The sequence below is a fragment of the Rhinatrema bivittatum genome, chromosome 17 (assembly GCF_901001135.1).
Source record: "Rhinatrema bivittatum chromosome 17, aRhiBiv1.1, whole genome shotgun sequence".
NCBI classification, from domain to species: Eukaryota; Metazoa; Chordata; class Amphibia; order Gymnophiona; family Rhinatrematidae; genus Rhinatrema; species Rhinatrema bivittatum.
The window spans coordinates 26,964,306-26,992,121 of NC_042631.1; the positions used below are offsets into that span (position 1 = coordinate 26,964,306).

Genomic DNA, 27,816 nt, shown 5'->3' on the forward strand with positions numbered 1-27,816 from the left:
TGACAGAGAAAACAAACTAGCGGTAGCATATGTTTTAGTACTAATTCATCAGCTTTCAGTACAGTAGCATTTCATTTTTCCTTACCTGTACTGGCATGGCCCAAAGGTTAGGACACAGGAAGAAGAACCACATCAGTTGGTTTGTATCTATGGCCACCAGGTTACAGATCTGCCCTGCCGTCATCTCCCCCATGGACATGTTGGAAGTTGAAAGATGCATGATCTTGTTATACATTTTTGTCTAGAAATGTGGATATTATGCACAATAAGCTTTTATGGAATCACCAGTGCTGACATTTAAACCAGAAAATTCAAGATTAAACGCTGCTTTTTTTTCTAGATGAGAGGACATGAAGGGGATGAGTTAATAACAGACCACATTATTTTGTAGGCTGTGGTATGCACAAATTATACCAATTTTCAAAGTGAACTGATTCGGGTAAGTTCGCCTTGCAGTTTATCCCAGCAAAGCTCTCTGTGCAAGTTACACCTCCTGATTTGTGCGGAGAGAATTTTCCGAGAAAATTCACACGTGTTTTTCAAAACTGAAAAGTGCGTATATAAATCTAAAGCCTGTCCAGAGTCAGCCCCCCTTCTTCCTAGCCAGAATGCCTCTCTTCTTGGCACATAAAATTACACACACACACACACACACACACACACACACACACACACACACACACACACATAAAGGGCGTAATTTTACCTGCATATTGAGTGGAGAGGTTTGAAAAAGGACATTTCTGAGGGTGAAACACTATTTTACCTATAGAAATCCTTCTGAAAATTACTTTCCCTGTCAATATATTTTATTTAAAATAATATTTGTCATAATTGTAGAGGGAAATTTTCAAACTTTGCACAGGGGGCAAAGTTTACAGGTATTTTTTTTGACTGCGGACTTTGCAAATAAATTGCAAAGCACAAGAGCCAGCATACTTTCGCTTTGAAAGCTTTTGTAGCTACAAAGTACTCACGGACATTTGCACCTGCCTTTTGTGCAGGTAATTTTATTTTTGATAGAAAATAGCACCTGGAAATTTGAAAATGGCAATCTAAGCACACGATTTTCTTTTCACGAGCTAAACATGACCCTGGCAAACGCCATTTCTGAATGTGGCTAAAAGCACATGAGTTGTAGAACATTGCATATACTTCTACCTGCATAGAGCGAGGACAATTTTTGGTCAGTTCATATGCATAATTTGCTATTTACTCATGGAAATTACTGTGAAAATTGCCCTCAGAATACTTAGTCCTAAATATCTGCTTCCAATTCTCAGTTAATAATCTGCACATAAAGGTAGGTTTTAAAAGGGCCTCATGTGTACCCATATTTCGCCGAAGCATACCACTTTGCTACTGCTCCTTGTTAGGCACAGAGTCTGGTGAACATCGTGGGGAAGGAGGGAGGGACCTTGCAATGGTCCATAGATGGAGTATCAGGCTGAGCCCTTAAAGAGGTGTTCTCTCTCTCTCTCCCTCCCAGCGATGTTCACCAGACTCCCGTGTCTAACAAAGAGCAGTAGCAAAGTGGCACGTGTATGTTACGTGCACTGACTGAGGAAAATTAGTGGGTAAGCACATCAGTGCTGGCTCCGCCTCTGGAACACCCATGCCCTGCCCCTTTTCCACCCACTTTTTCTGTCACATATATAAATGTAGGTTTTTGCATGCACAAGGCTTTTAAAATCTGCCTTTTAGGTCTCTTGGAAGAGATGTGTTTTTTAAATGGAGGAAGGGGATCCAATGGGTAATAAGTATGAGAGAAACTAAAAAAAGTATGCGTGTAAATCTAAACTCCACCCCCAATATTTCAATATTGGATTTTGTGCATACTTTTATATACTCAAATTTCAGGCAATTTTATAACCAGCCACATAAACTCATATTTTATGCATGTGAATCCTTTGAAAATTCACTCAGTGCACATTTACAAAAATATGCAAGGTTTCACATAAAAGATAATTAAAAAACCCCCAAGAAACTGCGAAATTTTGGCCAAATGAATGCAAACCAACAGACAAAAAAACAAATCTAGAGGAACAGTGCCCTGCAAATAAAGCTCTGCCCTCTGTCTTTATAGGGGAATTCACTTTTCCCTTACTCTTCAACTCCATTCCATATTCCAGCTCTGGCCCTGTCTCAGCACCCCAACGTTTAAAAATTGAAGCCCCTCCCCTGGCCATTCCTCCACATTTCCAAACCCAACTTACCCCATCTGTGGAGGCCACATTTCCAAATGGAGCAGGATCAGAATTTCAAAATGCTGCTAGCAGGGTCCGTATTTCAGAATGGTGCCAGCAGGCCCAGAGGCCCTTTTGTTGTATGCGGCTACGGAGGTTCAGCCATAAAGCAAAACGGTGCCTGCCTCAGTGCCTGCTGGTGCCATTTTTAAACACTGACAGGAGTGTGTGGGGCAGGAGTAGCCAGGAATCACATCTGCCCCATGTAGACTTATGGACCACATGGATGGGGTAAGATGGGTTTGATGGGAGGGAGGGATAAGGCCTAGGGGGTTGGGCTTCAATTTTTACATTTTGGGTCTCAGGCGCTGTTTTTAGGTTTGTTTGTTTTTTTCACCAGGTATTCAGAGCTGGGGCTGTTGGCTACTTTATTAAAAAATGAAACAAAAAGAATTCGTTTTCTTTTGTTTCATTTTCAAAATTGAATGAAACAGGAAATTTTGTTTCAAACAAGAGCACAACCCTAGCAGACAGCTTGAAAATTACCTGCATAAGACATAATGACTGAATTACTGTTTTACTCCTTTTTCTACTTCTCCATTATTCTTCTGTAGTGTTTGGATACTTGCCAGGTTCTTGTGGCCTGGTTTTGGCCTCTGTTGGAAACAGGATGCTGGGCTTGATGGACCCTTGGTCTGACCCAGCATGGCAATTTCTTACGTTCTTATGCTAGATCTCCAGTGTCTTCCCAACTACCAAATGTTTCTATTTACTAGTAGTAAAAGGACGGGGAAATTCAGTAACACATAGGAAGTGCGTAATTGGGATGTGTGGTAGTAGAAAGTGCAGGATGAGCTCAGATGTGCTGTGTGATAATAGAAGGTGGAGTGACTATTCAGAGAGAGAGAGAGAGGGGCGGAGCTGGAGAGAACAGCCAGAGAGAGGGGTGGAGCTCACTTTCCATATGTGGTGGCAGAGAGAGAGAAGGGCCAGAGCTGGAATATGGAGTGGAGATGAAGAGTAAGGGAAAGTGACTTCCCATACCCCAATTGTCTGCATTGCAACAAAGTCTATGGATATTTATTAGCTGTAGACTCTGCCCCAGTTTAAAAAAAAAAAAAAATTAGTTCATATTTTTACTATGAAACTTGCATTGGAAGGACATTTGCTGCTGCATTTTGTGTAGGTAGACTTGAAAATGCAATCACAGGGGATAATTTACGAAAGGACTTACACTCTCACAACTGGGTTTTATTTGCATAAATGCACTTTAAGCGAATAAATGGGCTTTTGAAAATTGCTGTGCTATACAATTGAATAGTCAATAGGTTTTATGTACATAAGTGCACTAAGGGAGGATAACTTTAAAAACAAAACAAAACAAAACTGTGCACAAGCCCACATGTACATTGACGCTAGTATTTTATAATCAGCGTGTATCATAAACGCAGAGGTTATAAAATATGTATAAATCTACCCAGCAACATTTGCATATATACTACATCCATATAAGGGGACGTTTGATTATAGTACGTTGAGGTTATATTGCAGTATGAATGCTTGTATGAGTGGCTTTACATTGAGGGACTGATTTCTAAAGCATTTACGCAGTTAAAAAAGGGTTTTACATGTGTAAGTGCGCGTTACCCATGCGAGTGGGCTTTTGAAACTTGCTACAGTATGTGCCATTGAATTGTCCCTGGGATTTACTTGCATAAGTGCATGTTACACGCGTAAATGGCTTTTGAAATTTGCTATGACAGTTTGTTACATTTTTGTGAGTAATTCCTTTGAAAATTCACCTGTGGGGTTTTACTTGTGTGAAGGTGGTGATGATTTCTGGGTGAGACATTCATGAGACATTATATGAGTCATTCTTGAATGATATACTTGCAATTAAAAGAGTAGATCAACATCTTGTTAATTTGAATGAATGTAAGCTTTTATACCGTTCCTGTATGGGTTTGTTTATTTAAATATCAGTTTTGAGCCAGTTTCTGCACTTTGACTTAAGCTAGGGTGACCGGAAAGTTAAGATGCAGTCCCTGCCTGAAGGGCAGCATCCGTGCTTAGCAGACAGGCTGCAGTTTAACACTGCAGTAATCACATGGAAGCTCTGCCTTCCAACTCTCCCGGGAAGATCTCTGTTTCCACCGTATCAGGGGAAGGTCTCTTCCTTCATTTTGCAGATTCATTAGCCTGATATGTACACCCTCAAGGCAGGTAACTTTGCTTTTTGGGGGTTAATCTTGCACAGCAGAACAGATTAATCTCATAATGACCCTGGCACAATGGTATACAGTAGCATAAGCCGCTTGTGCTAGATGTTTGCTCCTTTGCAGCTGTCCCAAAGATGAATCATTCTTTTATGAGGCACACAGCGCTTTGGCTGAGCTCCCTGTGGAATTTTCTGTATTTACATAAATACAGAAAGATATGTCGAGGATAATTTTCAAAGGGACTTCTGCAGAGTAAAGTAGGGCTTTAACCCGTGGAAATGGTCTTTAGAAAATTGTGCAATCAATACATTCGTAAAATGATGCCAAACATGCTGTATGCTTGAACTTTTATGCCTATAGGAAAGAAGTGTTCCAGGTTGGGTAGGATTGCGACTCATGTGCACGCCTATTTATTTGAAAAAGTACGGCGTGAATTTTCAAAACTTTATGCCTATTAAAAAAAAAAAAATTAGCAAATGGAACCTTGAGAGTGGAAAAGATGCAAAGCTATAAACTAAGAGACGGTAACTTTCCAACTGGTGCGCGGTGCATATTTGCACAGGGGGACATGGCTATTTTATAACTTGCACGTGCATTTATGCGCACATTATAAAACAGCCTCGCTGCACACACGTGTGCCGAATTTTAAGGGGGCACGTGCATGGGCAGGCAAATCCCACTTCTACAATCTAAGCCGGAGGATTTTAAAAGGGGGACACGCTGACACCATTCCCAGATTTACCAGTTCATCCCCAGTGCACCCAGTTAAGAGATAGGTCCTCCAAACCCCCTTAGTTTAATAGTCTTCAGTCCCCTCAGTTAGCCCAGACCCTTAAAACCCTGCAGATCTGCCTCGTTTTCTTTATTTTATAACTTACACCTCCTCCATAGCAGAAGCAAAGTTACGCGGCAGGGGGCCTCTGCGCGAGCTAGGGCACGTAAGTATTTACGCCTGCATCTCTTGTTTATGCTCCCACATGCCCACACCCCGCCCCTTTTTGAAAACTTTGGAGATGTGGGCGGTGCGAAAGGTATGTGCAGCTTTTAAAATCTGCTCGGCGCCCATGAGTATGATTTATTCACGCATCCCCTAATTAATGCAGGTGTCAGGCGAATGCAGGTGTCTAAGAATAAACCAATAGCGCAAAAAGTTACAATGTCAAGTGACCGCCATACAAAAATGCATAAGGCATGCATGAATCTCTCCTATGCCTTATGTTTTAATCTACTTGAAGCATAATCATTGGTCACAAACATATGTTATTTAAGCAGTGTATTTTTTTTAAATATGTTTTTCAAAAGTTGCAGATAAAAATCACTTCATGAACAAAAAAATTAGCATATACATGCATAAGTAGCCTCTACTTGCATATTTACTTGTTTTATGTTCAAATATATATATTCTTACTTTTGTTAAATGTATAATGCTTATTTAATCCTGTTAAATGTATAACGCTCCGGCGTAAGTTCCTGTTCATTGTACACCGACGTGATATCTTTGATGAGCGGCGGTATATAAAAAACTATAAATAAATAAATAAATAAATAAATAAATAAATATTCTGGTTTTCGTTAAAGTAAAGAATATGCACATCTTTTCACTATTGTGTGCACATTTACACGTGTAAGCAAAGGAGTAGTCTAGGGGCGTGGCCAAACTTATGTACGAAAGCTGCTATTGTAAAAAATACTTATGAATGTACATTTGCCATCTTCCTCTTGTATTTTTACATCTGCTAATTATCTGGCGTAAGTGATATTAAACGTGTTCATTGTGTAGTACTGGCCAGGTGAGAAGTCTGGGTGACCTGGGGGAAGTTCAGGCTGAAGAATATGGAAGGTTTCGATGACCGGGAGAAGGACTGGGCAAACTGGCTAATTTCATTTACACACGCAGGTTTTAAAAGTGGCTGACTTAAGCGAGTAAGTCCTATTTTACTTTCACGCGTGAAATATACACAACGTCTTTTTAAAATTGATAGGAAAAGTATGTGCGTTCAGGGCATCAGTAGTTTTAGTTTCAAAGGGGTTGAGATGCGCTCATTTGTTTGAAAGTTATCCTCCCCGTGTGCAGATTCTCTTGGCAAAAATTATGTGCATCAAATAGCAGGTGTAATAGCGTGAGTGTAGCTATGACCATGTTTGCCGATTAACTTACTCACCATGTTAGGAAGGGACGATGAATTGGTTTCAAAATACTGCTCCCTCCCTCTCCCCCCCTCCCCCTGGAGATGCTGACTTTGTAATTAATTCCATTGGTTTACATTTTTCAGGAATCTATCAGGGTCATTCTCACAGGCACTTCAGGTAAAACAGAGTTTCCTTGCAGAAATGGCTGGTTAAAAACTCTCATCCAGTATGCGGGTACAATTTTGCACCTATGTCGTGTTCATGCACAAGTTTACCAGGCCTGTAGCGTTCCCTGGGGAGCAGTTTGCGCTTATCCACATACTTTTGAATTGAATCAGAGTAAGAAATAGTATTGCTTGTCAACATGCTGCAATTTTTAAAAATTTTCATTTATTTCCTCAACAATTTTCTTTTTTGTCTCCCTTGATGTGGACTTGTACTTAAGTTGTTTGGATTATGATGTGTATTAATTCCTAGTTATTAATGAACATACTTAGTATTGCTTTGTTATCTATTTGTATGTGCATGGTATAATTAATAAACATATCATTTAATTATCAAACATATGCATGTAAAATTTCCTGAAAAATGTCTGTGCTTAATTTAGCAAGTGTAACTGTACATGGGGTAGTTTTGGTAACCACATTCAAAAGGGAATGTGGTTTCCCTTTTGAAAATTAGTCTAACTTAGGCACATATTTGCCTTTCAATTTATGAAGGATGTTACAAAATTACTCCCATGAGTGAAGGTTTTAAAACTCCATATCTGGCTTAACATCTGTAAAAAGTTTTTATTTTAAAAGTTTATTGCGATAATGAAGCACAGTTTTCCATTTCTTATACACAAATAAGACTAAGTTATATATAATACTACCTGCAATACATGATCAGCACTTGCTATTTATAAAGAAACATGCTTCAATATCACCATTTGCAAGACTGCCGGATTAGTGAGTTCAAAGTAAATATTTTACTGAGAGCAGTTACATAAGATGCCTGAAGAGGATCTGATGTATTGAGATTTCAGGAGAAAAAAAATAGGTAAAATCTCAACAATAAAATTCTGAAAACTAGTGGGGAAATAAATCAATAAAAATGTAAAATTCTCACCTTGGGATGAATTTTCAATACATTTACATGCGTAAAATTAGCATATATATTCGCATGAGTAGCTTGAACTCGCTTATTCCTATTTGATAAACATCAAACGTACGTGCGTATTTTTGGTCTCACACACACATTTACGTGCGTATAAAAAGGGTGTCTAGGAGCATTCCAGGGCCAAGAGCTCTATGTGGTACAAGTTGCTATTTTATAAAAGAGACTTGCACGCATACATTTGTCAGCTTATTCATATAGGGGCAGATTTTCAAAGGCTACGCACGTAACCTGAGAAAATATGCCCGTATGCATGTTATAAAATCGGGCATAGATTTTAAAATCTGCCCCATAATTTTACCTGCAAATGATCTTTTGCAATTGATATCAGGTCAGTTTTGGTTGGGTAGAAGGTCTGGATGAATTGGGGGAGGGGATCAATGTGAGGAACTAGGAGGGTCTCGATGACGTGGAGAAGGACTGGGTGAACTGGTGAAGGCTTTGGCAAACTGGTCATGTCAATTATGTGCAAGTTTTATAATGTACTGACCTTTGCATGTAAAACAGGGTGAGCAAGTCACAAATGTTTTTGCATGTAAAATATACACGTGTATGTTTTTAAAATAGGTAGGAAAAGTATGCACTTTCAATGCACTGCAAATATGCACACATAAAGAAACATCTGTATATATGTTAGAGAGTAGACATACCTAATACATGCAGGTTATAAAATACTGGAGTAGATCTCCGCAGGCTTATACGGGGCCGCAAGGAGTTGTTTGAAAATGATCCTCCTTGTGTATATTCCATTATACAATGACAGTGTCTCTTTGCTATATATTTTTCAGATAACCATATTTGAGATGATAATAACAAGTTATGTTATAAGTAAATTAAATATTAATTATGGATGGGCAGGTGGAAAAAGCATTTAGGGCATGGGGTATTAGCTTGCATTTGAAGTATAATATCTATTTTAACATCCACACACAATGAAATACTTACTTTGTAGGGTGGTTTCTGGTATATGAAAATTATTAACATATATTTTAAAAGCACACAGCATAGTCAAGTGATCTTTCTCATTTAATCAGGGCATGGCATGTAAGCACCATGTTAGAATCCACATTCTTAGTACCTGCATGGCTCCTCGTAAATTAATCCCGGTTTCGATGGCAACATAGTAGGATGCTTGAAGGAACGTTCTTTGCAGCAAGAGGGCAAAAAATAAAAGCACGGCCAAGACGTATGCATTGGCCAGGAACTCTTGAGATGAGATGAAGTAAACACCAAGGAATTTTGCCTGCAAAATATTAATGCCAGACAGCAAAGGTTGATCAGAAATATATACCCAAAATGTTTTCATGCAATCCATGATTCACTTTGCTAAACAGAGGAGATTGTGAAAAACTCTTGCCCTTCATTTTATGGTAAAAACGTAAGCTTTGCTTTAATCTAGAGTACGGCTTGAATGGGGATTTCTGTGTCTTCAAAGGGATGTTATGGCACCTGGTCACTCAATATTTCAATCAGAGGAGTGCAACCATGCTCCTCAGAAGCCACAGATAGGTCTGGTTTTCCAGGTTAGCAAGCTATGCATGTTAATCTGGTTCTCAGACTAAATAATATATGCAGATGCATGATGAATATTCAGTGTGGATGTCCTTAATATCAGTCTTGGTTGTGTCCCTTAAGGAGCAAAATTGTGGCCTCTGATTAAATTCTGCTTCAAAATGGTGTGCTTTTTCCTGTCAATTAACAAATCTCCCACTCAGATACTACAATAAGTACTATGCTAATTATCTAATACTTCTCAGTCAATAGTGCTACGAGATATTCAACTCTCAAGTTCAAAAGTTATTTGAGAGAAAAAATAATGAACACGATACCTCACTTCTATTATTTAATTTATTGAAACAGTTATGCGCCTGTGTCAACACATTTGTGCTTCTAACTGCATTTGTATTCTCTATCTCTACTGCAGCTTTAGTCACTGACTAACTACTGCACATGAGGTTGCAAGCTAGTTCCAGGACAAAGAGACTGGTCCATGGCAAGCAGGAGCTTCCTTCTGTTCTAGCATCTCTCAGCAACTTAAACATATGTTAACATGCTTATACCCTTATGGAGGGGCTTGTCCTATAGTCAGCGTGATAAATCACTTAGAAGAGTACAAGTAGGACGGGGAGATATGATAGACACACTTAAATATCTCCAAGGTTTCCATGCACAGGAGGTGAACCTCTTTCAATAGAACAGAGGCTGCACAATGGAGGGGTCAAGGCATGAGGGTGAGAGGGGGTAGACTTAGGAAGTATTTCTTTACAGAGAGGGTGGTGGATGCATGGAATGACAAGAACAGTATCTGAACTCAAGAAAGCAAGGCATAAACAGAGAATCTCTGAGGGAGTGATAGGGATTGTACAGCTGAATAGTGGGTGTGGATGGGCAGACTAGACAGGCCTTTTGACTTTTTTTCTGGCATCAAGTTTCTGTGTTTCCACCTGGGAACAGGGGTTCTTCTCTGGGATGTCAAGGACCAGAGCAGTACTCATGCCTCCCAGATTCTTCCCTCACAGGGCTGTGTGTGTATGGGGAGGGACGGGGGAATGGGGTCAAATTTTCAAGGCTTTTAGGATTTTCTCACTTCTGGGTCCCTTCTGCACATCTTTCCAGTTAGTTAAAGTCACCAAATACAGCACACAGCATACCAAAGTTGTCCAAAACCAAAATTCATTACTGGTCTCTGATGGCAAGAAAAGCCTAATCCACAGCAGTTTACTAAGAGTTAGTGCACCAAACAGTTCAGAAAAATAAAGAAAAAAACCCTGCAAAAACATCTCAGTCTCTCTCACATTAGCAGAGGCTGCACATGCTTGTCAAGTAAGCTCTCTGGGGAAGGAACCCTCCTCTCTTGGCTCTGCCCTGGCACCTGTTTCTGGATGCAGCTCTTTGTCCCTCTCTCTGGAACATCTCCCTTCTCACACTCGCTCTCTCTCTCTCGCTCTCTGGTTGATTCTTTTTGTCTTCAGGACCTTCCACTGCTAGGCAGGCTTTCCTCTGATTCCCACAAGGAACAATCCTCTTACTCCAGCTTCTGAAGCACTCTCCTTGGACAGATGAAGGGTATGGGCTTAAACCGCTCTTCCTGGAGATTACTTCTTGTCTTCACCAAACTCTCAGGAATTTCTCTAAAACCCCACAAAACGTCTTCCCATTCCTGGACCTCTGGGCACCACCACCTTAGTCCTCATCCAATTTCCCAGGTCACAGGCATCCTTCTGTTGAGAGAAAGTCCAACTTCCTGGCCACGTGGAGGGAAAGACTCCACACCAGCACCATTTTTATGAAGAGAGGCACCTCACCCATTGAAAGGTGATACCCTACAACTCCTCTACTTACACGGGCACAGGAGTTTTATCAGACCCATGACACCTCCTCCCGGGGAGTGTCTAATCTCTCTAAACACTCCTACTCTGTTCTGACATCACTCACAGGCAGGGTCTGATGAGACCACCGACTCTACACTAGTAAGGGGAAAATTCTGGGTCCCCTTTATACATAAACTTACACCCACCCAGTACAATGAGCAGGTTAATGAACAAGTTCTGGAAAAGGCCTATTGTATTTAGAGTTACAAGAATAAAATTGCAAATATTTTTCCCAGTATTATGGCCAACCCAGTTCAAGTCCATAAAGTTCACCGAGGGCTTTTTAGATCTTCAGAATTCACTGGAAATGTATGAGAATTTCTCAAAAAGCAGAAAAAAAAGGGCCATACTAAAGACAAAGTCAATATACAAGCAAAATAGCTGATCTGGATGCTGCATTCTGTTTCAAGCATGCACAGCGGAAAGCACATTGCACCTGAGAATATGGGTCAAGGTTTAACATTCATTCTCCTACCCAGTCCAAATGATTAATCACCCTTTCAAAATGCAGAACTACTTACATTAGGTGCAACCTTTAGATAAAAGCAACAGCTTAACCTCCTTCTGAACATTATTTTTAACTAACAATACTGTTGAAACCACACACAGGTCCCATTTTCCTCTGCTCCAGACTTACAGGCACAGTCTCTTATGTGTCCTTGCTATTGATCATAGAACAATAAAGTGGAGAGAAGCAAACAGAGCATGCCAGAATATAAAATTGTAGCGCAGTATATTTTAAAGTTTTGACAATGTTTAGTTTTTAGGGAACAGATCTCTGAAATGCAAAATGCAACATCCCGGTCCTACCTCTAACATTTATTTAGGTGATCCCTGGCAAAAAAAACACCCAAACTTTTAACATCCCAGTGCTCCTTACATTGTGAATTGCATTGTCCAGGGAGCAGCCAAGTGTCACAGGGATGTGTGCAAATCAATCTGATTTTTAGGTGAACCATAGCACGTCAGCTTGACTTTGTTGAAGGGCCCCCATCCAGATATAAGCCAAGGTCTCAGTGCTGCTTAGCTTCCAAGTCTCGGATCTCCCAGGCCAGTACTGCTGGGATAAAGTATTAGACAGCTGTGATTTTTTGCAATTCTTTCTCACTGTTGCTACTGGTCTTTGCTCCCGTTCTCAGGAGGCTGATCTGAGTACAATGTGCTTTGTAGTTTATAGGCAGTGTTTCCCAAGCACTGATTAACATTAAACCCTGAATAATCTCTGCTAGATGAATTTTTATTGAAAGAAAGGGGCAGAATTCGAGTAATCATATTGATCCTGGAGAAAGCCATATCCTTTGCAGGGAGTGACACCATTTATTTGATCGACATAAGAATTATCTGGAGCTACAAGATCTTAAAAGCTCATGGACCTCGTTTTATCGGCTTAATAAAAGGTATGACAGCATATTAAAACCAAACAAGGAAGCCACTGGGAATTGCTTAGAAACTAGAACACAAGTTTAATTTTTATTAAAGAGAACCCTAGGTTAAATCTACTTCTAAAACTTGAAAATGTTGATTATCTAGGCATCTAAAACCGAATCCCATAGAAGATACAAGTAATGCATGCTATTTTAATGTTTATTTTGTGGTTCTGACTATGCAGACATGCGGTAAACAATCCCATTCTGAATTTCAGCTACCATCTGTGCAAGATTTCATCCCTTTGCAGACTTTGCTTTTATTTTACATTTCAGAAAATGCTGCAATCAGCTGGAGCTTGAACTAAAATGAATCAGAAGGGCCTTTGTTGGTGAGTAGTGCTGGAATCACCATGGCGTGGAGTGAGGTACCACTCGCATTTAACCTGGGAAGAGCTGAAAGCGTCACTATTTGGTGGCTTGCCTGAGGAGTGATCCCACAACTCTCTGTCGCTGCTTCTCATAATCTCCTTGTTCCTGTTTTTCTCTCTTGGAGCACTGGTTACTATTTAAAAATAGCATATCTGCTTATTTCCAGCTCTGATTTGTAGGAAAGGTCATTTGCAATTAGGTGGAGAGGGGGGAGAGAAGGAGAGGAGTTGTTTCGTTCCTTTCTCCGCCGCTGATCAACTTCTTTGTTCTTTACTTGTTACCTTGGTGATACAAGAATTCTAAATTCAGAACCAATTTTAAATATTTAGAGCCATTAAAAACAGATGGGCACCAAATATTCTTGGTCTTGGATTACATCTGCTTTAAAGAAATACTTGTAGTTTATAGACGGCTTTACTGCTTCGCATGAAGACTGGAATCAAATTGTCTTCTAAAGGGAGGCTTAACCCTCCTGGTTTGCTGATTTTCCGAAACATTGGTATTGCCGATCGGCTTGAATGGCAGCGTGTTAACAACCCCCTCTGCCACATTATACTGGATCTCAATCTGAGCCCCCCCCCAAAAAAAAAATCAATGGGAGGTGTATGGGGAGTCAATCTCATGACCAAGACACTAGGCTTGGCCTTAGTGCAAACACTTAACCTGAGTCACAATACCGAAACATAATGCTGTACTTCTTTTTAAAGAGAGACACAATTCAAAACCAGTCTCAAGGAAGTCTGGGCTCCCGATACGCAGACGTAAGGAAAAAAGCGCGGGATTGCTTCTATGGTCAAGTCCTTAAGCAAAGCACGTCAAGCAGCACTGTCTGAATTTTCAAGAAGTAAAAATGTTGCTAGCAGAAAATTTGTTTATGGGCTATCATAAGGCTTGGGGACAACTGCACGGAGCGGCAGTTGCTACTCTTAAGAGAAACATGGGGGGTAACCTGCACGGCGGGGCAGATACTACCCTAAGAAGCCTGCTGGGCAGACTGGATGGACCATTTGGTCCTTTTCTGCCATCACTATTATGTTACGATGCCTCAGTGTTTATATCAGGGTAGACGACCAGTGAATTGAATGGGACTCACATTTACTAATAATGCCACCTGCCCGACCCAGAATCTCCATGAACTTCCTTCCTTATCCCCACTGCAGCTGGAAGAGCTCGCCTTGGTCCCAACCTGATACCTTTTATTTCCTTAGAAAACCCCCACTGCCTGGACGCTTTGCCCATGTGGAAGTTATACAGTAGGGACTGGCACAGAGGAACAAATAAGGCAGAGATGAATGCAAAGCTCCTTCAAACACACTGCTACACCTTCAGTACTTTTAGATTAGGTCAATCTCAGAAATACATGAGGGGGACTGCAGCTTCCTCTTTCTCCTGCACCTGAACTCCTGTTTGAGGTTAACGATAACATGTCTTTCTGTACAGTTTTTATGCAAAGTGATGATAAGGAATTCATTCAATACAAAACAGTTACTGGCTTTCAAAGCAGGGCTTGTTAAAATCCCTGACCTTTCCAGCTTCGCCCCGTCACATGAAGCCATTCTACATGTGCTGTGCGCGCTAACGTCTAAGAGCAGATTATACTGACGTTCCACAGTCGTGTTACAGTTTAGGCAAGATGTCATGATGTTAGCTAAGTCTCCTAGCCTCTTCTGCCCTTTTCATGTCACAGATAACAGTAACGTGCAATGAATTAAATGTACCAGAAGGTAAAACATAGATTAATTTAAAAAAAAAAAAAAAATAGTAAGTCTGTCATGAATTCCTCCCTCTTCACCCCCACATTTCCTAACGATACCAGGTGTTCAGGGGCGCAATTTCTGATTTTGTTTTTTTGCCTATTACATGATAGATAGATTTACACAATTATATCTATAAAGCTTTACATGGAAAAATATGTCATTTCCAAATCTATTGCACTATACTGCTGCACACTTCTTATTATAACCACTGTTCATTATGATATGAGGGAACAAGATATTTTATTGACGGAGTAAGCAATTGTGCTTATCAGTGGGTCATATTTTCTTTTTTTGGTGGCTGCTAGGTGATTTATGTACATACACATGTTCGCTGTATGAGAACATTTCACTTGAAAGATTATAAATAATGCTACTGGAGAGCTTGATAAAAATAAAGTGAGGGCTGTAAATCAGTGACTTTCCATGGTGCTGACAGAAATACTTTCTATCCCGAACAGGAGATTAAGGCAGTCAAATAGTCCTCCGTCCAGAGCTACTGGCCTTGAATACTCAAAGGGGGCTTAAGAGTGGGAAACACCGCAAATCTTCCTGCTGCTGGTTGTGACACTGCTGCATGCTATCAAGTCCTATTCTGTAACTCCTAATCGGGTTTAATTTAAATAAATATTGAATTCAAACATGGCTAGCAAACTTAGGGCCTGATTCTAAACAACATTTACTCAATTAAATATATTTTGCTCAACTAAGTGGGCTTTTGAAAATTGCTGCAATAGATGCCATTGAATTGTCCATAGAATTTACTCGTGTAAGTGCAGTTTACGCTAGTAAATGGCTTTTGAAAATTGCTACAATAGTAGTTATATTTATGCGCATAACTCCTTTTGAAAATTACCCCCAAAGGGTATAGAAAAAGTACAGTATCGCTGTAGATCCATATCAGACTAAAGTAGTAATGGTGGCAACTGACAACTTGCAAGGATGTTTTTTTTTTTTTTTTTGTGGCCCCTGGAGTTTCTCCTTTTTCCTTTCTCTTCCAGCTAATTTAGAATCAATTCTGGTGCCATGAGGCTTCATTCACAACTCTGGTCTTTACAGCAACAGGCCTAAGACTGGGAGATGTGCACCAGGTTTATTGCCTCTAAATCCATCCACCAGGTTTTGTCTTTAATAACGACTTTAACCCTCTCCTCCTCAAAGGCTATAAAACTAATAACCCCCAGATTTAAAACAAAATCATAGAAAGTACTTTTTCACTCAACGCATGAACGAGCCATGGAATCTGTTTGCCAGAAGGTGTGGTCAAGGCGACTAGCATGGCGGCATTTAAAAGAGGTTTGGGACAAGTTCCTGGAGAAAAAGTCCATAAAACATTATTAGCCAAGCAGACTTGGGGAAAGCCATCACTATCCCTGGGAATGAGTAACAAGTTAGAGATCTACTTTTTGTGGTCTGCAGGGTGCTTGTGACCCAGATGAGTCACTGTTGGGGACAGGGTGCTGGTCTGATCTAGTCTGGCATTTCTAATGTTCTTATGAGGATTATGGAAAGAGTGACAGATGGAGAAAGTATGACTATGGCGCAAAGCAAAGAGCCAAGATGTGACTTGGGGAGCAGGAAATTTCCTGCCATGTACACTGATGCTTTACAGAGCAAAAATTGTACATTTGAAAAGGCATTTTTAAGCGTGCTTTACTTGTGGAAATATCCTTTTATAAAATTACCAATATGTGGGTAAGAGTGCATATGCATGAACGTTTACTCTCATTTGGAGGGTGGTGTTTTCATTTATATGCATGCTTCTTGATTTTAAAAAGTACGTGTGTATATTTTTACAGCAATAACTTAATAGCTGGTGCAATTGTATGTTTAGTTTAATGTAGTGCATTGGATTTATTATACCACATTTCTAAAACAAATCAAAGCGGCTGTACAAGAAAATGGCACTGAATGACCCTGAGACCAACACCATTCTGATGTCAGGGCTCTCAGAGCAGGACACCATTTTAAAGAGCCATGGAGAGGCAGGAGCGAGTGGGGATTATTGCCCCCTAAAGGACAAGCCTCACAGTTGGACAAAATAGGTATAAATCAGTACCACAAAAATAAGGGGTAGATTTTAAAAGATGCGAGCGGGCGCCCATGTGCGCATGGTTTCCTGGCGCGCACACATGAATGCGCTGATTTTATAACATACGTATGCCGACGCAAGGAGCGGACTGGGAGAGAACTTCCCTACCACCCCTGCCTAACCTTCCTACCATTTCCCCTCTCCACCCTGACTCCTACCCCCTACCTAAGTAAAATAATTTTTGTTCTTAATGCTCTGTTGGAGCAGAAGTAACTTGCACGTGCCGTCCGATTGCCAGTGTGCGCTTCCCCGGGACAGTGGCTAATGGCGCTGTCCTGGCCGGCCTCCGTCCCACCCAGATCCCGCCCCTTTTTAAGGGCCCAGCACTTGTGCGCGTATCGGCAGTTACGTGGGTGTGCCGGGCCCTTTTGAAAACATGCGCGGTGCTTGCAGAGCCCTGCCACGCACATAACCGCCGGAATTTGCAAGCGTGGATGATTTAAAATTCGTCCGTAAGTGTAAATACCCACAGCTACATGAATTCATAATGTGGGGAAAACCAAGCAAAATACATTTTGCTTGAACAGTTAGAAGTTGGGGGGCTATCTTTCAAAGAACTGCGCGACAGCATATACGTGTGTATATGGCCATGAGTAGATCTACGCAATATTTTATAACCCAAGCGTATGATATATACTCATTTTATAAAATACTCTGTAACATACACGTATGCGTAAGCTTACACGCAAATACACACAATGCACTGAAACCACATATATCAATGCAATGAATGCGTGTACCTTTCCTGCCTAGTTTAACAATATATGCGCATACTTTACACATGAAAGTAAAGTAGGACTTATGTGCGTAAGTCGGCCAAGTTTAAAACATACACGTAAATATTAACCAGTTTACCAATTAGTCCACCAGTTCACACAGTCCTTCTCCAGGCCATTGAGACCTTCCTGGTTCTTCGGCCTGAACTCCCCCGAGTTCACACAGATTTCCCACCTAATCAGTGCTACATAATAATCACATTTAATATCACTTACGCCAGATAATTAGGTGTAAAAATACATAAGCTGGCAAATGTACACGCGGGTCTTTTAAAAGAGCAATTTACCTGCATCTAGGGGGTAAGCCCCACCTGGAGTGCCCCTAGATGGCTCCTTTTTTTTACATGCAGGTATGTGCACTCAAAATGAACATACGTGTGTATTTTATAACATACGGAATATGCGAGTAGATGCCACTGATGCGCACATGAAAATTCACCCCATAGATTGTGCTATTACTGACAGCGCTAGAACACTATGTATAACCATATACCAAAGCCAAATTTTTCTTTTAAAAATTGTCAATAAATCTGTAGCATAAAACTAAATAAAAAAAACAACTCCAAAAACCATCAGTGTCCATAATAAGTCTTAAACCCAAACACAATGCTCACTGAAATCCTGCAGTACAGAGTTCTTATCAACTCTGAAGACGACAACGCAAATGTGTCCTTCCAGGAGGGGGAAAAGAGCCCAACATCTGTGCAGCCATGGCGGTCTTTTTTGGGAAAATATTCCAAAATTTCATCAGTCCGAGTAAAGAATTCTTTCCATTAAAGGTGGTAACATTTCCCTTTAAATGTGAGTGTGTACAGTACCTTCCTCCTTTCCTTTATAGATGTGCGAGGTACGTGACTCATCAGTGTCTGCATCATCCTGGAACATATTATTCCAGTGAGCAGTCTCTGTAGAAATAATCTTTGAGACTGATGTGTGGGTTATGAAATTTAAGATGCAAAAAAAAAAATAAAAAAAAAATGCTAATTTAAATTCTTCCCATGGGAATGTTTAACTGTTTCAATTTGCTTGTAAATGAGCTGCGTTCCATAGCATTGTAAAAACTATTTTATCATTAGCAGAGAGACAGAATAGATAGTGGAGGATCAAATAATTTTCATCTATGCTCCCCGTCAATGGGAAACATTTTTTGTTGACTTTCCATAAAGCAAAAATGAGAGGGTTTGTGTATATAGATGCCTATTAATATATGATATGTTCAGAATACACTGTGGTTGTCTACGTTTTCTCTCTGTTTTAACTGTGATGGAGAAGATCTCCTTGCTAATAGAGCTGTGACTCAGACGTCCTTCCAGCACAAGAAAACATCTTACACAATTCTCTCTCTCTCGCTCCATACATTAACCTACAGAAATTGTGATACTGTAAATGCTGTGGATATTGAGATATAGTACATAACATTCTTCTTACATCCAGAGGGCTACAAAAACTCATTTATAGACAGATGGCACATACTTACCTTTCCCGTCAAGATGGTTTTAAAGCAATTAAATGTTCTTTACAGTGAAACCCACCCATAGTGCAGTCCTCTCTGAAATGACAGAAAACAAACCTCTTTAGGCGAGTAATATGAGGTTTTTTTTTTCTCTGATCCATGTTCGAAAGGAGAGTAGAAACAGCTGGTTAAGGCAATTACAAATAATAGCCCACCGAAAATGGAAAAAAAAAAATAATGTGCCTGTGATGTTTTGTCTTTCACCAGGGAGGCAAGGAAAAGAAGGGACTCTAACAGTCAAGGCCAGATGGCAGCTGATCTGGTAACAAAGAAGCCTCGAGAGTTCCTGGTCTGACCTTGAGCAGCCGTGAGGTAGAAGTAACTCCTAGAAAAACGCGAGTCTGTTGGAAGAGCTCACTGTATGCCAGAGGAGGTTAAATTGTGACCTGTGGGCTACATACATCCCTCATGACCTTTTTTTTTTGTCTGGGCTGCAAGTCCTTGTCCCTCCCCCTCGTCCAATCTTTTGCCCGGCCTGTGAGCAGTGGCGGAAAAGGCTGCGGGGCCCTAGGAAACATGGGGTTGAGAACAGGAGAAGTGGTGGGTTGGTGGAAGGAGGGGCAGTAAGGACTCCCGAGGGGAGAAGTTGGGTCCTGGCAGGGAATGAAGGGTGCCATGCACAGGACACACCAGGCACTGGCGAGACCTGCTGAGGCGGGGATGACTGCAGTCGGTCCCCGGCACAGGCTGGTGTTAGGTGGCGGTGAGAGCTACTGAGGAGTAGAGGAGGGAAGAGAGAATGAGCTTGATTTTCAAATGCATTTGCACTCTTAAAAACGGGTTTTACACTTGTAAATGTAGTTTACTCGAGTAAGTGGGCTTTTGAAAATTGCTACAATAGATGCGTAAATGCATTTTACGTGGGTAAATGGCTTTTGAAAATTGCTACAATAGTTACATTTGTACATGTAAATCCTTTTGAAAAATTACCCCCGATGTATGCTGTGGTCATTTAGAATAATTTAGCCAGAATTTGTGCCTTAATCTGAGTTTTACTTCCACACAGAAGAGCAGAGTGTTTCTTTCTGGTACACCTCTAAGAGCCGTAATACATTTTTGTGGTTTTATATAGTTATAATAGACACCATAGGATAGACAGTATAGGATAAAAAAAGTTGTCCAATCTTTGAAAATGTGTGTGTGGAATCCCCCAAGGTTCTCTTCTTTTTCCCATGTTATTTAATATTTTTATTCATCCTGTATGTGGCATTATTCAGAAATCTGGTTTTATATTTATGCAGACAATATCCATATTGTCTGTATTTTCTGAGGTGATCATTCCTCAGTGGTCTGAACCATAGATAATAATCTGACTGGAAGATGAACAAGACAGAGTACATTTTAAGATGATCACTGGTAAAATGGAGGTTTTATGGACTGGTTACAACAAGATTCCTAAATACTCCTTGTCCCCTATCATAAAAATATAAGAAATGCCATGCTGGGTTATGTCAAGGTCCATCGAGCCCAGCATTCTGTATCCAAAAGTGGCCAGTCTGAGTCATAAGTACCCGGCAGATCCCCAATAGTCGATCTATTTCTTGTATCTCACTCCCAGGGATAAGCGCTGGCTTTCCCAAGTCTACCCGGCTAATAACTATGATGGACTGTTCCTTCAGGAACTTGTCCAATCTTCTTTTGACTCCCACCATGTTAGTTGCCTTGACCACATCCTCTGGCAAAGGACTGCAGAGCTTGATTGCATGTTGAATGAAAAAAATACCTCCTACGATTTGTGTTAAATCTGTTGGTTGCTAGTGTTGTTTGAAAGAGTAAATAACCGTTCCCTTTCCACCCCATTCATTATTTCATAAATTTCAGTCCTATCCCCTCTGTTGTCTCTTTTCCAAGCTAAAGAGCCTTCATCTGTTTAGCTTTTCCTCATAAGAGAGCTTTTCCATCCCCTTCTCTGTACCTTTTCTATGTCCGCTGTGTCTCTTTTGAGATGGGGGCGAGCAGAACTGCACACAATACTCAAGGTGCTGTCGCACCTTGGATCTATGCAAAGGCATTATGATATTCTCAGTTTTGCTCTTTATTCCTGTTCAAATAATTCCTAACATTATATTTTCATTTTTGACTGCTACTGCACACTGAGCTGAAGGTTTCAAAGCATTGTACTCAAGCACTCCAAGGACCTTTTCCTGGGTGGTGATTTCTTTTTTTTTTTTCTTTATACTTTATTCAATTTCAAAAATATATAGACAAGACACTTCTTGTAAAGAAAATCTGAAGAGGCACAAGTAATACAAACAAAAAGGAAACAAATACCAATAGTTTTACAATAGTGCCAAATTCAAATCAAGTCCCCAATCAGGGAGAAACCATTACACTATTTCAAGAAAAATGTATTACTACAATTATTAAATACAGATGAGCAGAGTAATGGATGAGAGCTATAAATTAAGGTCTCTTGCACTGTTATGACGGATGATTAAGTCGACCAGACAAAAGAATTATCCAAAAGGTATCTGTCAGAAATAACGATAATTGAGAAGGTTGGTAAAAAATATAAGAATCCCCTTTGTACTTAATACAACATTTACATGGAAACTTCAAAAAGAACATCGCTCCCACTTGCAAGGCTCTAGGTTTCAGAATTAGAAATTGCTGATGCCTTTTCTGAGTCTGTTTTGCAACATCAGGAAATACACATACAAGGATATTCAGAAAGGGCTCAGACTTATGCCTGAAGAAAAGACGCAAAACCCAGTCTCTATCGGGGTCAAGGACAAAAGTAACCACAAGAGTGGCAGATGTAACTTCTTCTGTGATTGATTTCTCCAAAATTACAGATAGATTATTCATATCTAATACGGGATCTTGTTGTGTTGTTAAAGAGGATTATCTTCTAAAGTTTGGAACATAATAAGCTTTAGATGTAGGTGGTAAAGCCTGTTCAGAGATCTTCAAAACTTCCAAAAATACCTTTTAAGTATGTCCTTAGGTGTAACCGAGGGACACTTTGGCGTGGGTGGTGATTTCTAACACTGAACCCAGCATTTTGTACTTGTAGTTCCCTACATGACTTTGCACTTGTCCACTTTAAATTGCCATCTGTCATTTAGAAGCCAAGTCTCCTAGTCTCACGAGGTCCTTCTGCAGTTCTTCACAATCTGCTGCCATTGTATGACTCACAACAATTTTGTGCCATCTGTAAATGTGTTCACCTCACTCGTTGTTCCTGTCTCCAGATCATTTATGAATATGCTAGATAGCACATGTCCTAATACTGAACACTGACCATTTAGTCCTACCCTCTGTCTTTTATCCAGTTAAGAATCCATAATAGGACACTGCCTCTGATCTCTTCACCTACCAATTTCCAGAAGAGTCTCTCATGAGGGACTTTGTCACATGCCTTATGAAAATCCAAATACACTAAATCATCTGGCTCACTCTTTATCTACATATTTATTTATATCCTCGAAAAAATCTAGTAAATTGGTAATGCAAGACTTCTCTTTGCAAAATCCATTTTGTCTCTCCACCATTATACAATGTCTATGTGGTCAATAATTTTGTTTTTAAGAACTGCTTCAACCATTTTGCCCAGCACCTACATCAGGATCATCAGTGGAGCTAATGTTCTCCCATCTAATAATTTGGTGTGTTGTTGGTTTTTCTATCCCACTTACTACATATTAAGTATCTTTCTACATCCTGCCATCACCCATATAATACATTTGCAGATATTTATAGCTACATAAAGGGTTGGGATTTTGATAATAACTCAATTTATTAATTTATGGAGGTGAAAAGAGAAGGGCTGCTTATTGTAATTTTTAAATTGTCTCTCCAGAGAGTTAGGGTAGCTTATCCATAGCATTTAGGGTGATTTTAGAACCTCACGAGCGAGGGAAGTGGGAATGAGTGGATTGGTGGGATTGGGGTTGGATGGGGTGGAATAGGACAAGGGTAGGTTTGGGGAGAATTAGCTGGGGGTGGGGGAACCTACAATGTGATTGAATATTGGGAAGACTAGAGGGCATGGAGAGAAGGGGGGATGGGGGGGGTTCAACTATATTGTAAATGAGAAGAATTTATTGCTGTTAGATCATATTAATTTTTGAAAAGGGAGCTCTTGATTTTATTTCTGGCTCTTGGGAAGAGATCCTAGGCTGGAGGGTTTTCCTTGAAGTTGAAATTCTTAACTTGCTGGGAATCCCTCTTTTTTTATACAGGATTGGGTAAAAATGTTTTAAGAGTCATCTCCTGGAATGTTGCTGCCCTTGGCTCACCTGTTAAGAGGCATAACATTTTTTGCGCTCTGTTTAGACAGAAGACGAATATTGCAATATTGCAGGAAACATCTCCCTGATTTGGAACATGGTAAATTAAAACAATGGTAGGCAGGAGAAGCAATTTGGGCTTCATTGGGTACAAGAAAAGCAGATGTTGTCAAGCCTTGCAGACCCACATATGAATCCCCAAATGTATGTCCATTAACTGTCGCTGAAATACCGACTGGACATCATAATAATTGGATAAACCAGTCTCACTGAATTCTACACTGAATCATAGGAAACAAAGCTACAGGCAAAAGCACCAGCAGACGAAACTTAGGACAAATAATCTTTTAATAGTGGAGCATAAAACCAGGTTGCAGAAGCCTCCACTTGAGTAGACTCCAAGTTCTGGACAAATTATTATGCTTCCTCCACCGAGGAGAACCATTTGACCACCCCATTATGGACAACATGGAGTTTTGCCAGATAGAGCAAGGAAGAATGCATTGAGATTGTGCAGTGCTGGACACATGGGGGTGAACTTACAGCGTAAAGCAGACAACTTGGTGGAGCAGTCTTGGAAAACTGGCACTTTTTTTTCTATTGTACTTGAACTGTTTACCAGCATGGATCACCTGTAAGATTACTTCTTTCTGCACATAATTCAAAAACCGGGCTATAACCACATGTGACTTGGTATCAGATGTTCTCTTCAGCACTAGTCTATGAGCACAGTTCACTGTTATGATGCCACAGGCCTCTCCAAAGCCTAATTCCGCTGGCAGCCAAGTTTCTAAAAAGCCTCACAGTTCACCATCTGTTGAGCTCTCTGGCAAGCCAACAAATCGGAGATTGTTTTTGCGAGACCTGTTTGAGGTCTTCTCGCCAATTCTCACAGAACTGCAATGTCGCTTTCAAAGAGGTAAGATCCCCAACATGCTCCTGCGCTTCGTCCTGCACATCCAAGATCCTCTGTTCCACTTTCAATACTCTGCAGCCAAACTCCCCAAAAGTTGAGTTTGTTTCCTCAATTTTCTCATAGTCTTTATCAATCTTATCAAACCGAGGCTCCAAGGCCTAGATAACCACTTTAGTTTAGTCAGCTATGGAGGAAGTACTCACAGTGAAAACCTCTCACAGTGAGAACCTCTAGATTCGTTGGCCCAGTCGCCATCTTAGAGTCTTGGAAAGATGCTTTTATTTATCTTTTTGGCTGCTCTAGTGCTCATAGATACTCCAAATGCCAAGATAATCAAAGCTGACAGGATCCTTCAGCTACATTTTGGAGGTTTTCCAGAGTTTGTAGAGACCAGATTGCTATAGATAGTCCCCAGAGCAAGCCTTCTACATTCTACCATACTCATCGCAACACATGACCTATTAAATTAAATTAATATTCCTTTTCCTCCTCTCCCAGTCAGATTCAGAAATTCCTCTCCATCAGCCCCACCTCGATTTTTTACTTGGCTCCTGGGAACATCTTTGCTCTAGGCTGACCACTCTACTTGGCCTCTTTACTATCCATGGGTAGCTGACAAAACCAAATAGTCAAACCTATTTTGGATGCTACTATGCTTAGGGAAAACTGCTCACTGACATTTCACAACTGGCAGGAGCACTCTTGCAGTGCTGTGAATCAAATGATGACAGATTGATGAGCATATAATAAGCAATTCTGATTTTCTTTTCAGATTTTTGTACCTAGAAGTTTCCTCCTGGTACTTTTGGGTTTCAAGCTCAGTCAAAAAACAGCCTCTACTGAAGTTGCAGCCATAAGCCTTCATTCACAACTACCCAAGGTTTTCCTCCCATTTTCAATCCACCTTGGGGCCGATGCAATATGGGGCGCTGAGCTCAGAGCGCTGCTAAATGCAAGGTAGGATGCATGTTTTGGACGTGCTAGACAAAGACCAAAGCAATATCGGGATTAGTGCTTCCAAAACAGACATCCATACTGGTGCGTAGCTAATACTGCTCATTACATGCAAATGTCATGTTGATGAGGCGATTATGTAGTATCCCCCAACGTAAAAACAAAATGTGCGCTAGATGTTCACATTTTTAACCTTCAACAATTAACGCCAGGCTAGAGCTGGTGCTAAATTGTGAGGCACTCCAAGCCATGCTTGGAGTGCCTCACAATTTTCTGTGGTTCCTTCTACTTAATATTGAAAAAAAAAAACCAACCCAAAAACAAAAAAAAAAAAAAAGAAAAACTTGACAGCGGTCAGGTTAGGAAAAGGGAAGCTTAATTTATGAGTGCCCATTTTCCTAATCTGTGGCTGTGCACGGGTTGTGAAAATGGACAGTTCGGAAAATTGAGTATTTTCCTTACCCACCCACAGCCACTTCTCAGGGCCGCTCAAGGCCATGGATGTATTAAGGATGTGCAAGTTATCCATTGCGTGTCCCTTTTAGCGCACCAGCTCACTTGAGTATTAGACAGAGTGCCCAAGAGAGGGGATATGCGCGCATTCAAAAAAACGTGTGTCCAAGTTGGACGAACATTTTTTTGCATGCATGATCTTGCATCGGCCCCCTTATGTCTAGCCCAGCAGTTGCAGTGATAATTCTTGACTCACAGACTGCAGCTCCCTCCAGAATATAGCATACATCTGGCATCTGACCAATAAGTGTTAGTGCTGAAACACCTGCATTTATTCCAACAGGACGGGAGCCAAAAATCAGAAAAATACTTTATTTTGTAAATTACTGTAGCTTAGAAAAATAGTTAGGTTGATATTCAGCAGGCCAGTGAGCAGAAAAGTTACCTGGTTAGCTTTACCTGGATTTGCAGTGCAACATAGCTGGGGTAAGTGTTCGCTGAATACACTTAATTAAACTTATCCGGGAAACAGGGCAGCTAATTTTCCAATAAGACTTACCAGCTAACTTTTTCCCTGTCCCAGAACATCCTTAGTGTTGCTTCTTTTTACCTGGCTGAATTTTGTGGGGTTATGAGCACTGTTCCCTCTAAGCACACTCACACAAGTCGTAAACATGGCAAAACTAGTGCGCAGAAGAAATCCCGATATTATTTGCATTAACCTGGCTCGTAGCACACAAAGTGGAGCTCGGTTATAAAAAGTTGCGCAAGTGAAAATTTTTGCACGTGCAGCCTTTAAAAAAAAAAAAAAAAAAAAGGAACATTGGTTATGAGTTACCTGGACAAAATTTAGCTGTGGAGCAGGGCGAAATATTGAAATCTCATTTTTTGATCTGGTAGCTCCAAAAGTTACTCTGACAAAGCCTTTGAATATTGACTTCTGTTTAATTCAAGTTCTACATAAGCTCTTTGTTCTAGCATGAACACTGGCCACTGTTTAATAGCAATGAGCAATAAATTGTTCTGGTCCCTTTGTAAAGCCTTAAACACGGTTATTAGTTTATATAAAGACAAACCTCAGCTAGAGCGGCAGCAGAAACCGAAGCTGTAAGACTTTCAAAAGCAATTCTTTTGCTGGGTAGGAAGCAATCACCTTGCTGTTCCTTGCTGCATAAGATGCTAGGCTGCTGGAAAAATCTCTGCTGTCTGGACCAGCAGCCTGGGCAGGGTGCTTTTTTTAATCTCATTTTGTCCACGGGATTTGACGACAGAAATAATCCACTTCATTTAAAGTACGAGAAGGCAATTACAGGCGCTGTGTGCCTCCCGGCCATTTAAAAACCATGCCAGGTATTTTTATTCCAACACTCAGATACGTGAAACATCAATAATGGAGAAGAAATGCTGCAAATCTAAATCATAGCATAGATTTTCTTTCTTTACTATATGAGAATGTCATGTCTTGGTCTTCTGGTTCAACAAATAGTGGAAATATGTCTTCTCTTTTATCGACAGCACACAGCTTCTAAATCCATTGGTCTGTCATCAGGAATGAAGGACTATCTGATTGTTCCAGTTCCTTGAGAGGAAGCGACCTGCGAGGCGAGCACGTCTGGTCTTCGTATTGCAGAAGTGAATGAACACCTCGAGATGCTGACAGAAATCTGCTGCCGTGTTGTGAACCTGTCTGCAAGGATACTTAATCTCATAACAGCCTAACAATTCAGAGTTCCCAGTATGACAATAAATAAAATCAGAAGATATTAGCTTTATGAACCAATTCAAGTTAGATTCTTCAAGATGTCAATTTGTCTGGGGGGTTGTTTTTTTTTTGCATTAATACCTCTTCTTCGGGGTCTTACTTTTCATGTTTCCATTCATTTAATCCTACTATATTTAATTTCTTAAGGCATTATGCTTTTATTAGGACTACATCGCTTTTCTAGAGCATCACTTTCCTAACTTCACCCGTCGGTTGTTCATGCAACATTCATCCTTTACATACAGCGTGTGTTACCAGCATATAAACTCTGATAGAGAATAACATAGCACTGCCCCAGTTTGCTTAACATACAAAATGGAGGAAGAAGCTAAGCAGGAGAGGCTTGCATAAACTTTAAACACTAATCTTTCTCCAGGGATTAAATATAAATCAGAATGATAGAGAAAATTCAATGATTTTCTATAAACGTGCCAACTGAAGAATCTAGAAAATTTTCACTGGCACTGCTGCTCTAAAGCTAATTAGGTTATCTATTTGTGATAT

The 27,816-nt window shown here is 40.4% G+C and overlaps 1 protein-coding gene and 1 long non-coding RNA gene across 9 annotated transcripts in view; one reads left to right on the forward strand and one right to left on the reverse strand.

The window, feature by feature from the left end:
* ABCC8 (ATP binding cassette subfamily C member 8) overlaps positions 1–27,816 on the reverse strand; it is a 166,683-nt gene that overhangs the window by 102,804 nt on the left and 36,063 nt on the right. For all 8 annotated transcript variants that reach the window (XM_029582987.1, XM_029582988.1, XM_029582994.1 and 5 more), the window contains 2 exons: positions 8,772–8,936; positions 86–241 (listed from right to left, as the gene is read on the reverse strand). In XM_029582987.1, the coding sequence (XP_029438847.1) occupies positions 86–241; positions 8,772–8,936 (321 nt within the window). The remainder of the gene's footprint in view (positions 1–85; positions 242–8,771; positions 8,937–27,816) is intronic.
* On the forward strand, positions 12,187–27,335 carry LOC115079419. The gene is made up of 4 exons (XR_003853286.1): positions 12,187–12,461; positions 12,765–12,820; positions 19,203–19,307; positions 27,066–27,335. It is a non-coding gene; the product is annotated as an uncharacterized LOC115079419 (long non-coding RNA).